This window comes from Nomascus leucogenys, chromosome 4, assembly GCF_006542625.1.
Source record: "Nomascus leucogenys isolate Asia chromosome 4, Asia_NLE_v1, whole genome shotgun sequence".
NCBI lineage: Eukaryota > Metazoa > Chordata > Mammalia > Primates > Hylobatidae > Nomascus > Nomascus leucogenys.
In genome coordinates this window covers 139,949,236-139,962,134 of record NC_044384.1, presented here as the reverse complement: position 1 = coordinate 139,962,134, position 12,899 = coordinate 139,949,236, and the positions used below count along the sequence as shown (strand labels likewise).

The following is a 12,899-nucleotide window of genomic DNA, read 5'->3' as shown; positions in this document are numbered from 1 at the left end:
ATGAAACTGGAAGCTTTAGCCAACGTGACAACTGTCCTATGGAAAGAGTGCCGAAGTGCCCTGGTGTCACCCGAGAGCCCTCAGAAGACCCCTGGGGCATAACTATTGGGATTTCTAGGCTTTTCTCGGGTTCTCTATCCCCTGGTTTGGAAACAGATGTAGCGGGAGCTTCACATCTGATGCTGAGCGAGAACCAGCTAGGAAGGTGTCAGCAGGCTGCTGACCTCAAGGGAGGGAGAGCTGAGGGCAGGACATGAGCTGCTGGAGTGGGGCCCTGTGGGATTAATTAGGGCTCCCAGGCACATGCAGTTGCTATACATTTCTGCCTGAGCCTCCAAAGGGAAGTGAGGCAAATCTATTTTCTGCCCCACCCTCCAGGCTAGTTTGAGGCTGTTTTGTTCTCCAAAGTCACTTCATACTCTATTACTCAGGTTCCTGTCTTCTTGGGAAGAACATGCTTTGGGCTTCAGCTGCCAGGGGCCTCATGGTTTCCTACGGCATTGTGGGTGAATCCAGACCCACTGCAGGGCTCTGAGGTCGGGCAGATCTGAGTTCAAATTCCTGCTCTGCTGATTGATCTTGGGCAAGTTTTTTAACCTCAGTTTTCTCATCTGTGAAATGGGGATAGTAATCATGCCTACCCGGAAAGATTGCTGTGGCTACTGAATGATGTGAGGCGTGTGTATAAACATGCATAACACCGCACCCAACCATCCCGGGGGCCCAGCAACTGTTCAGTGTCCTAATGCCGCTCATTCCCCTCCTCCCTGCTCCACGCACTGCCAAGTAGGGATTTATTATCATCATTTTACAATCACAAAACCAAGAAGCCTTGGTTAATTGGTTTGCCTAAAGGCACACAACTAGGATCTGGTAGAATCTGACATGAAGTTGAATCTAATCACGCATATTATGCTTTTTCCAGTGCACTCTTGACCAGTTAATGAGCCAGTTGCATTAGAATCACTTGCAGGTACTTGTTAAAACTCCAACACCTCCCCAGGTTTATGGAATCTGAATTTCCATGGAGGGCTGGGAGGGATCTGCACTTTTAGCAAACACTCTGGGTGCCTCACCCAGTAGTCACTACCCCATACTGTGGTGTGCTGTTATAATGGGGAAGGTGCCCATCAGAGGAATTGGGTTTATTATTATAGAAACACGAATAGGAAATAAGGAGAAGCTTAATGCAATTACGTGGACAGGCATGGATCTGGCTGCTGAGGAAGTCAGGAATTTGCATATTTCCCTTTGGTTAATTTCATCATCCACTCAGCACAGCCCTCAGCTCACCGGATCATCTCACAACTCAACTTACTGCATCTCTATTATAACTTTTGTCACACCGTACCGCTGTGTTTATGTGCCTGTCTTCTCCTTGGAAGGGAACTACACAAAGACAGGAGCCCTGACCCATTCACCTTGGCCTCACCCTACCCTACCCCAGCACGGAAGCCAGGCGGCCAGTGGAGGCTGGTAGTGCTGAATGGACACGGGGCTGAATGAAAAGACTCCAGTCTGCCTCTCACAGCCCCGGGATCGCCCTGCGCTGCTATTCTGGTGAGATGCTGCCGTCGGGATCCTCCAACTCCCTTCTCCTTGACCCTGCAAGACAGCCAGGAAAGGGAGAGCAGGCAGGACCTCCCGGTTGGGGTCAGCTGCAGCTCCCTGGCCAGCAGTCCCACCTCGTCAGCTCTCACATCAAACAGGAATGTTGGGAGATGGAAGGCCTTACTTTTATTTTATTCTAGGAGATTCTGTGCCTTAAAAAAATCTGTAGAGTACAAGGTGAAGAATGCGTACCGATTACATTGGTAAGGGAGAGAAGAGCCTGGTGCTGGCACTTTTGTTTCTTTGGTCTTTTAATAATCTCTTTTCCCCTTGATTATACATGATATATTCCTATTTTAGAAACTTTGAAAACTATACAAAAGTCAAAAGAATAATATTACCACTCAGAAATAAACATCATCAAGTTTTGGTGTATTTCTTTTCCTGGTTCTTTTGTTTATACATTCTTTGGTAACCCCCAAGAGGCCGTATCTGCCCAGATGAATAGAACAGGAATCTTCCTCCTGCAGGCCTGGTGCCAGACAGGCTGAAAGCCCTGGGCTATGCAGAGAAGACTTAGCCTTGCGTGAACAGAGGATGGGACTAGAAATTCTCTTGTGAACCAAATCCCCGCTCAGCCAGTGCCTCGTCGATGGCTCTGAGCAACTTGCTATCTTCATCCTGAAACAGTACAGCTGCCCAGTCCCTGCAAATGGTTGTTACGAGGCATTGCTAGCAACCTCCTGTGTGACCTTTTACAAGTATCCTGTTCTGAAGGGTTGAAGCACAGGCTTTCTGGCAGCTCAGGGCCCCTTGACTTGGACATCTGATGTGCCCAGAACAAAGGAAAGAGATCTGGATCCAGAACCAAGTGATGTGTGTCTGTGTCGTGGCTTAGCCACATCCTTGCATATGACCTTGGCCAAGTTGCTCTAAACTCTCTGTCCCTCACTTCTACAACCTTTCTGAGCCTCAGTCTTCTCCTCTGTAAAATGGGAATAGCAAATACTTCCCAGCCTTCTCGCAGGATAGTGGATATGGAAGGCTCTGTAGATGGGGGTATCAACCTGGCTGTATCGCCCAATGCCCATCAGAAGACACCTGGTGAGTATGACCTGCCATTTCGCCACACTGCTTAGCACACATGGATGACAGCAGCCTCAGAGGGCTGTCCCCTGACATACCAGAGTCTTGTGCATACCAAGCAGGCAGCACAGGCAACAGAGGGTTAACAGGGAGAGGGCAGCCCCCTCGAAGCCATGCTGTGGCCACAGTGGGGCCAGCTAAGTTTAGGTCACAGGCCTCCTGCCACGACAGGCCCTAAGTGATGAAAACTTGTCAAGGTTCTCTTCTTTCTAACAGCCATAAACACCTTCTTGGTGCAGGGGGAGGGAGGAGACGGCGGGAGGGGGTGTCTGCAGGGAATCACACACCTGCGTGAAACTAAAAGAAAAATATCAGTGGGTGCTCAGGGCTTCTCACAACAAACTGCCCATTAGGAAGCCGGAAGGTTTTGGTTTTCGTCCTGGCACTGCATAAACCACATGGAAGACTTTATTGCCCCTTTTCTCTGACTTCCGGGTTGGCAAGGGGAACTTGTGGGTGTGAATGAAGAGACAAAACAGAAAGGAGGGTCCCTGCTCCCCTGTGCTGAGCACCCAGGGAGTTGGCTGATGGACCCAAGCCCGGGCAGAGGCGTGTGCGAATGCTCTGAATTCCGGACTCAGCTAGAGAGGAGAGAATCCCACAGCACCAGGTCATGCTCTTTCTAGCTCCCCTAATTCCTCAAGCAATGCCCTCCCCCCACTCCCACCCAGGCTACTCAGCTGCCTGGAAGGTGAAAGCTGGGGGCTGTGACCTTCTGGTGACCTTAGCAGCCTAGAACTGCAGCGGCACAACGGCCACTCCCCTGAGCCAGTGTCCCAGGAGCAGCGAGACTGGGCCTTGCCTGGAGGAGTCAGGTGGCCACAGCCCTGCCTGCCACAGCCAGAGAGCCACACATCTCCAGCTCCGCCCGCGGAGCCCAAGGTCAGGCCGTCTTAGCTGGGAGTCGCACTAAGAGGCTTGGAGGATCTCCACCAGCCTTGAATCCCGAACGCATTAGCCTGAAGGAAAATCTGAACTACTTGCTGATCCCTGGGGGCGTCAGGAGTGACAGTCCTTTCCTTGAAAGCTGAGGGGGACAGCTGACCCCTGAGAGCTGTTAGGATCCTTCCCAGCCTCAGAAATAAGCCACAGTCAGGCAGTCATTCTGCCTTTTAGCTGTTCTTGCAGGAGGTGGGAGCAGATTAAGATGATGCTTCCAGACCCAGCACTGCCGGCCTCTGGTTGAGGTGACATTGACCACTGCCCCCTGGGAGAGCTGCTAGGTGGTCAGAGGACAGGTTAGAGTCTGCCTTCTCCTGCCTTCTCCTGCAGTCAAAACTCCCTTTGAGTTACGGAAAATATGCACACGACTAAGGGAATTACAGATTTCTAATCGATTTCCTTGGCCACGTGAGAACAAACAACACATTTGCACTTGAGCCTAACAAATCTGTAGGAAGGGCTTGCCCAGATGTAGAAAAAACCTCCTTCTGGGCTTAAAATACGACAAAAAAGGTTATGCAAATCACTTTCACTGAGTTAAAGAATAGGTTTTTTAAAGGTGCCTTCAATGAGTTAAGACGATGAATGAGGGAAACCATGGCATTAAGTTTAACGTTTTGACTGAGACTTAAACAGAGCAGAATGTGTTTGTTCACCAACACTGAACTCTCAGTTTTCAATCCAATCAAAGGGTTTTGCAAGTTGCTGTCTAATCCCGGCAGCAGGCGGAACTGCACGTCCAGCCTGCCTGCCTGCCAGTCTGTGTCTGGTCTGCTTTGGGCCTCAGAGTTGCAATCTTCTGAACGAGTGTGGTTCTTGGACCACTCAGGGTGGGATGCTGGGAGTTTGTTCACTGAGGCCCATTCACCGACGGAGCCCCAAGCCACATGGGCAGTTACGACAGACAGGACTCAGAGCTCCCGCTTGGGGATCCCGGGGTCTGTCCTCTGAGGTCCCTTCTTGGTCCCCTGGCCCTGGTCTCGCCCTCCTTTCATTCCCTGATAATCTAAGTGTGGCCCAGGGACTAACAGAATAGCGTCACCTTAGAGCTTGTTGGAAACTCGAAAGCGCAAGCTCCATTCCCAACCAAAGGGACCAGAATCTTCATCTGCACATGCGCCCCAGGGACCCACATGCACATTAGAGTTTGGAAGTCAATGCTCTGAGAGATTCTCTATCCTGCGACGAAGATGATTTCTGGAGCATGCATCTCCTTGGTCGCTGCTCTTTGAGCATGCCCAATGGAACCTTCTGCGTTGGGTTACCTCATAAGCCTCACCTTCTACCTCTCTCCCCATAGCTCGCTACTCTGTATGAGTTCCAGCCCCGGCTCTGTCGCTCCCTCATCATGTCATCCTAAGCAGGTCACCTGACTTCTGTGGACCTGTTTATCCATTCATAAAATGGACACAGTGAGGGCAATCACGCAGCCTTCCTGTAAGAATCAGAGATCACGGAATGAGGCTGCAACTCATTCAATCCTGTTTCTCTCTCTGCCCCCACCCGCATGCATTCTGTTGCCTGCTGACATTTTTGTGATTTACATTTTTTGGAATCAAACAGGAAAAGTAGGGGTACCAGGAAGGTCACCCAACAATTAGAAGAGGTGAGTAATGCCTGCGAAGTGCCTGGCACACAGGACGCACCCGTGGTGGCACAGGGAAGTGGCTAGAGGAGTGGAAACAGTGCAAATATAAAGCACTTTTAATAATGCTAATATTCCCTTTACCCTATGTACGACAGCCTTTGGCAGTCAGATTAGTCCTGACAATTTCTGCTCTGCTGTTGACCTATGGAGCCTGGCTCTACACATCACCCACAGTTGTGCCTCACCCTGGGCCACCTTCCTCTCTTGGCCAGCACACTGGGCAGGGCACTTCATGCTGCTTGGCTCACAGGCCTGGCAGGAGATGCGAGCATGACTTGTAGACTCGAAGCCCAGGCTGCACATTAGAAGCACGCAGGAGCTTTAAAAACCACACGTGTGGTTATCACCCCCAGACATTCACTGGATTGGTCTTCGGTGTGGCCTAGGCTTTGGGAGTCCTAAAAGCTCCGCAGGTGGTTTTAGTACATGCCAGAGTGAGGGGACTAAAGGACGATGAGCAGGACAAGTTCTAGGAAGCTCCATCCTAGTGGGCGCTATGTGGAATGCTAACTTCCTTAAAAAGTAAAAGCCTCAGCTCCCACAGGCAATAAAATCTCAAATGAACTTGAAACCAACAAATTATATCTCTGATGAACAAGAATGTTTTTTGTTCCTTCTTAAGAAAGCAAATCAAAGCAGTTTAGCCTCAGCCATTCAAAGAGCAGCTGGGGGCTGCGCGTGGTCTGTCCTGGGGCACTGTGCACCTCCGCTCACCTCTTATACCCCCCACCAAGAGCACCAGGGGTGATAGAGCACCCCAGAGATACGGCTCAAACCCGCAGGTGCCTCATCTTCTCCGAAGCCGACAGCATGTGCACCCTCTGGTTACGAGAGACGGACATAAGAGAATCGTGTGTTCTGAGAAGCACTCTCGGTATCAAGTGTTAAAACCCAAACAGGCTTCCAATTAATCAATCAGATCCCTGCGTCCCTGAGCCCTGCCCCACTCCAAACCCCAGTGGATTCTCTCAGCCCCTGAGACATTCCAGGTCTCATGGGGATTTAGTCTTCGGGATTCTGCAAAACAAACCAAGCAGGCCTCAGCCAACCTAGCTGACCCAAGAGCCACTGCCAGCTCTGGAAGGCAGCTGCCCTTGATGGCTGGCTCACCTGTGGCCAGAGTGGCCTGACTCGCAGGTGTCACCTGGGCCTCAGGGGACGGGGTGGGGCAGGGGTTGAGAGTTGGGGCAGGGTTAGCTTCATGCCTGGTGCTGCTGAGAGGCTGTCGTGCCAGACATGGGTGATTGTCCCCTGGGGTGGTGGGAGGGGACAGGGCACCCAGCTCTGCACTCCCACCCTGTTCTCAGGCTGAGTCGCCATGCACTAAAGATTCCTATTGGGAGTCTTCTTTGCCTATGGGCAGGAAAGTGACCGCGCTGCGGTCCCAGCTCAAACGCAATGTGCCTTTAGCTCACACCTGGCCCCGCCCTGACTTCTGAGCCAACTCCTCCTCTGAGCCTCCTCAACGAGCTTCTCCCCAGGCAGGACCCATCCCGCCGGCTCTGGGCAGCTCCACAACTCCTCACCACTCGAGCACATTCCATACCGAGCCAGCTCCTCACAGCAGCGCCCTGCACAGCCACACCCCAGCCACTGTGCCCCATGGAGCCACCCAGCCAGCGCCCAGCACAGGAAGAGGCCGCTCACATGCAGAAGAGTGGTCCCCACAGTGGCAGGCAGCTGGGGTGGACAACACGGTGGGGAGGTTCCAGCGCAGGGGGAGGGGCAGTCACACCCCAGGAGCCAGAGTCCAGTACTGGGAGCGGTGTTGGGGGGAGAGGGGTACAGCTTAACAGGGGTTCAGGTTCTGCCAGAAAACACCTGCTTCCTCCATTAGTGTCTGCAATTAGAGGCTGATGACCCCTGGGACCCCCAGCCACACACAAATGAGGCCTGCCTTCAACTCGTGGGAAGATTACAGATGTGCACTTGGGGGGTAGAGAGAGGGGAAGAAATACATGGGGGGGTGGGGAGACAGACAGAGAGAGACAGAAAAAGACACAGAGAGACGGTGGCAACTCCTGTTTTCTGGGGATTCTTGGGGGCAGCCACTCACCAGTTCCTTCCTGAGCCAGGCTATAGCTTCATCGATGCTCTGAAAGCCTTCCAGCTTGCCACTGGACAGGGGTCTGGCGCCTTGGCTGGCACTCCTGGCAGGAGGGGGGTGCTGCCCGGTCTCTCCCAAGGGGAGCAAGGCCTCCTGCCCCCCACGCTCCCCCTCCTCCAAGCTCGCCTGTGGCTCCGCAGCTGGCCTCGGGAAGGGCCAGGTCTGCTCCTCCAGCCTGGCCTGCCATTCCAGGTAGGAGGGCCTGCGGGTCTCCAGCCTCAGTTTCTCGGTGAGGGCCTTCAGGCTCCGGAGGTGGTCATCGGGTGGTGCGGCTGCTCCCGCCCCCTCTTCTGCACCCACTTCTTCCACGTGGATCTGGGGCACAGACATTCTACAGTCTGCCCTGGCAGCCGGACATGCGAGGGCGCAGGGGGCACAGGGGGAGGCTTGGTGGGTGGCACAGTTGGGTCCCGCTCTGGGATGGCCTCATCCAGGTGCCCGAGGGCATTTCCGGGACAGGAGCCGGCCTCGGAGGCTGGGTGGCAGGGGAGCTGAGAGGGACCGCGCAGTGAGCCGCACAGGGCGCCCTCCTGGAGGCTTGGGTCTATGATCCGTCCTGGAATCCTGTGGGTGCCACGCTCCACAGAAGGCAGGAAAAGACAGCGTCGCAGGAATCTCGGGGCAGCTCGTGCCAAGGTCTATCTGTCCTGAACGCACTCGAAGACCAGACTGGCAGGAAGAAGGCCCAGAGCTCTCTCCTCTCGGGAAGGGCAGGTAGCTGGAGACCCTGTGGGAGGGATGAGAACCGCATCAGTCCCGATCCCTGCCCTGCCACTGAGAGGCGGGCATGTCCACTCCACAGGAAGGCAAACTGAGGCTCAGAGTGGACTGGTGACTGTGCTTCTTATGGCTAGTCCGCGACAGAAGTGAGGTCATTTCAATGCCTTAATTCAATGCAGAGAAGTTAATGACCAATTGAAAAATTGTGTAGTGTTTTACCATTTATATAAAAATGAGTCCACCTCTACTGTCTTATTTAATGCCCCCAGCAAGTCTGCAGGGATTTGTTTTTATTCTCATTTCACACACGAGGAACCCACATCTCCTAGAAGTTAAATGACTCACTGAGAACTCCCAGCAATAAGTTGTGGGGACAAGCTCAGGCTGTCTGAATCTGAGGCCACAGGTCTCTCCTCCCTGTGGCAATGGCCGGAGGGTCCCCAGAGCCAGCCAGCAGGGCAACCGCACCCCACGCAGGCTCAGGTGTGTCTGCTCCATCCAGGTGCCACTGCCCCCTCACCACCTCCACCCACCACAGGTCCCGTCCTCCAGCAGCAGTTTCTACATCCAGGTCTTACTCCACACTCCTAGCTTCTTCCTCCAAGAAGAACACCTTACCTCACCTCTTCACAGACAGAAACAAATAAACCTGCAGCTGTGGAGGGAAGAAAGCAGTGGCACCTGGGCTGGATGGCTAAACGAACAGGCTGTGACTCATTGTTCTAGAACGAGGCTTCTCGTGCTCACCTAAGTGCCTGCATGGCAGCACCTGTTTGGTAAGGACTTCAGCTATGGGATCTGATGTGGCCTCCCCATCTCCAGAAAGGAGGCATAAGCCCCAGCTCCTACCCCATAACAACAGACACAGTAAAAAGAGACCGCAGCCTCCAGACTCTGTGGTCCAAGGTCCACGGGGTGGGCAGTGCACATGTGTGAATCAGAGTAGGAGACATCTGATTTGGACCCAGGCGGTAAGCCCTGGACTTTCAGGGTGTGTTTAAAAAAAAAATCCGTGCTGGGGGACATGCAGCTATAAAAAAGAATGAATAGATATGGATGATGTTCAAGATAAAGCTTAAATGAAGAAAAGCAAGATTCTCAGCAGCCTGGAGAGTAGGCCACCCTTGGGGTGAAAAAGGAGAAAGCAAGAGGGATTGTTACTGACTTGTAAATGCCTAAAAACGTCCTGGCCAAAAAAAAAAAAAGGGAATAGCCATAGTCATGATTACTTGTTTGGAGTGAGGGGAACTGGGCAGAAGGGAGGTGAGGATAGGAGGGAAAAGAATTAAGATGAGGGTGGCAAAAGCTGAACAGGAAGCAGGACCACCTCGCGGTGTCCTGGGATTCCTCTCCGACATGGCACGCAGATGCTCAAGAAGGAAGAGCAGAACTTTCCAGTCCAGACCTTTTCCTTAGCCCAAGCCTGCGGTGGGGATGTGACCCAAGGACGTCCTGCTGACCGACCTCTGCCGCCCTAGGCTGTGAGCCTGCCCTGGCAAGGGGCATCCATGGAGAATGAGAAGGAATAGTCCACCCCAACTGGTAAGCAGAGAAACCTGCTGTCACCTCCAGCTCTGCTTGGAGCAAACGAGAATCCCCCTGAGGAACTGGATTCTGATTCAGTTGGTCTGAGATGGGACTCAGACAGCAGTGTTCAGCTTCCCCTATGATCTGAGTGTGCAGCCGGGGTGGAGAACCACTGTCTCCAGATGCAGACACTAGAGTTGGGATCAGATGGCCTAGCTCTAGGTCTTGTCAGGCTTGCTATGCCTCATTTTCTTCACCTGTAAAATGGGGGTGATAAATACCAACCTCCTATGCTCTAGCAGATTGGCACAACTAAAACTCACCGGCACTCTCTGAAGACTGAGCATGCTAAGTCCACAAACGCGAAATGGACTCATGGGAGTCTTCTATGCAGTTTCACGGTCAGAATCTGTCCAAATCTAAAGACTTATCAGCTGCTTTCTGGGGCCCCTCCCAGGCGCCGTCTGCCTCCTTGCTGAGGTGCCAGGATCTGTTTTGAGCATGTCTGAGGCAGCTGCACCTACAGGGCTTCCTTCTCCCTGGCAGGGGACCTCTGATTAGATCCATCAAAGCTTCCGGGAGACGATTCAACTGCAGATGGATGAGCAGCACCCTCCCTCCCTGAGTTCTGTGAGCAGATAACATGGACAATGGGAGCCCTGGTGGCCCACCCCTTCCCCCACCAGCAGGCTCCCATTGCAGAGGTGAGGGCATCCCACTTCTGCTACCACTGCTGGGTGAGGGGCTCCTCTCAGGGTAGGAAACTGCTACAAGTCTGTAACTGTATTGCAGATAATGTATTTCAATTATTGGTTTCTTTTCTTTTTCTCTTTTCTGAGACGGAGTTTTCACTCTTGTCATCCAGGTTGGAGTGCAATGGCGTGATCTTGGCTCACTGCAACCTCCGCCTCTTGGGTTCAAGCGATTCTCCTGCCTCAGCCTCCCGAGTAGCTGGGGTTACAGGCAGCCGCCACCATGCCCAGCTAATTTTTTGTATTTTTAGTAGAGACGAGGTTTCACCATGTTGACCAGGCTGGCCTGGAACTCCTGACCTCAGGTGAAGGCCTGCATAGACCATGTCAGGACCATCTGGTGGCACGGGTGGCAGCCCCTGTGAACTGTGACCAGCTAGTGATGGTCCTCGGATCTGCTAAGCTTGGTGAAGTGCAGAAAACATGGTGTGCACATCTGCCCATGTGAGCCCCAAAGTAGCCCCCAGAGGCAGGCAAGATCACCCCATTTCACCAAGGAGAAATCGAGGCTAGGGCAGGTGAAGTGCCTCAGCCCCTGGTCACAGGCAGGTGCCAGCAGCTGGACCGGGGCAGTCATTTGACTCTGTCTCAGCCTCTTTCTACTCCAGAGGGTGTGGGCTCTGGGTTAGAGCTCCAGGGCAGCCATTGCCTTTGTGACGTTGGCACATTGCTTCATGACCACCCTGGGCCTCTGTGTCCTCTTCTGAGAAGTAAGAACAACCGGAACGACTACATAATTTGCAAGGCTCAGTATGAAACGAAGATGCGGGGCTCCTTGTTTAAAAAGGGCTAAGAATTGGCTGGGCGCGGTGGCTCACGCCTGTAATCCCAGCACTTTGGGAGGCCAAGGCGGGCAGATCACGAGGTCAAGAGTTCGAGACCAGCTTGACCAAAATAGTGAAACCCCGTCTCTACTAAAAATACAAAAATTAGCTGGGCGTAGTGGCGCGTGCCTGTAATCCCAGCTACTTGGAAGGCTGGGGCAGGAGAATCGCTTGAACCCAGGAGACAGAGGTTGCAGTGAGCCAAGATTGCACTACTGCATTCCAGCCTGGGCGACAGGGCGAGACTCCACCTTAAAAAAAAAAAGTTCTAAGACTTTCAAGACAGTGACAGCAGAGCATGAACCCACGCAAGGGGCCCTGTGCCACTGCCCACAGCCATGAGGCCAGTTCTGGGGATAACATCTGCCTCATAGGTCCTAATGAGGGATTCAATAAGGTTACAAATGTGAGCTCTCAGCACACTGTCTGGCCTACAGGAAGCCCTAGACACACTCATGTAGCCCTAGTGACGGCTTTTAAAATGTCATTATTAAGACGACGTAACCTATCAGAGTTATATCACCGTCACATGACAGATCATGCCCCTCCAACTGCACTGAGCAGTCACTCTGTTGGTCTCTGACCTACTGGGTGGCCCGAGCCAATCCCTGCACCCTCACATCCTTCCCTGGACACCAAACAACACGAAGTCAGTTGATCCCACCTCCCCCACATTTTCAGGTCTCAAAACTTAGTGGAGTCTGTTCTGCCACAGAAGGGACAGAAAGAACACCTCCACTGACTAAAACCATTCCATGCCTGCTCCCTTCCCTCTCTGCTCACATTGTGAATGCCCCGCCCACGGCTCGGGGTGCTGGGGAGACTCCACTGTGTGCTCTGTGCATGGCAGACCAAGGCCAGGCCCCAAAAGCCTGGTTTCTGGTCCCAGCACTGCTGACAAGCTGAGCACCCAGGCTCAGTCCTCTCCTCGTGGCCTCAGTTTCCTAATCTGTGCAATGGCTGAGGATCTATGGAACCTTGTATGTGAAAGCTCTCTTTAAACTGTAAAGAGCTGTACCCACCTGAATACGCATGTGTGCAATGTGGAGAGGCCTGAGCTAGGAAATCACTATTTTAGAGCACGTGGTCACCTGTAGCTGGCGGGAACGGGACTGCCCCCAGCAGTCAGACCGTGAGGAGTTGCTGAACCAGCATGTGTTTTCCTGGTCATCAGTGTCTGGGGAGCACTGTCCCCCTCGGTGCCCTGGTGCCTGAAGAAACCCAAAGCGGTTTCTTCCCTCCCACTAGGCACAGGAGCTGAGCTGGAATGTCACCCACACAGGCCCAGGGACGTGACAGCAGAAAAGCTTGTCACTGCTCACTGGGCACTGAGCTGCACCCGGCCTGAGCCGGTAGAGAGGTGCTGGCCGGGTGCCGGGGAACAGACGCCAGCACTGGGCAGCTTCCTGGGCTACAAAAGCAGTGGAGCCCTCCCCTCTCGCTTGACAAACCAGGGATTCCTGGGGCCCAGGCCCCGGGAGGAAGAGCCCCCTAACACTCTAAACAAACGGGCTTTCTTTACCTCTAACCTAGGTCGTTCCTAGGGGTGGAGGAGCTGGAGAAGGAAGCCAAAGGACGCTGCCAGACCTGGGACCCGGAGTGTCTAGAAAAACGAAATCAGACCCTGTAATCCCACCAGGCCCAGGCACGCCCCGCCAGGCAAGCCACCCAGCAGCAGTGGG

The 12,899-nt window shown here is 53.4% G+C and overlaps 1 protein-coding gene across 3 annotated transcripts in view; it reads right to left on the bottom strand.

The window, feature by feature from the left end:
* The window catches only part of FAM167A (family with sequence similarity 167 member A), a 46,719-nt gene that overhangs the window by 15,357 nt on the left and 18,463 nt on the right, over positions 1 to 12,899 (bottom strand). For 2 of the 3 annotated variants that reach the window (XM_030812379.1, XM_030812378.1), the window contains exon 2: positions 7,344 to 8,121. In XM_030812379.1, the coding sequence (XP_030668239.1) occupies positions 7,344 to 7,724 (381 nt within the window). In that variant the 5' untranslated portion in view covers positions 7,725 to 8,121. Of the gene's footprint in view, positions 1 to 7,343; positions 8,122 to 12,739; positions 12,821 to 12,899 lie in introns of all 3 variants that reach the window. The other variant, XM_030812377.1, reaches the window with a different exon arrangement.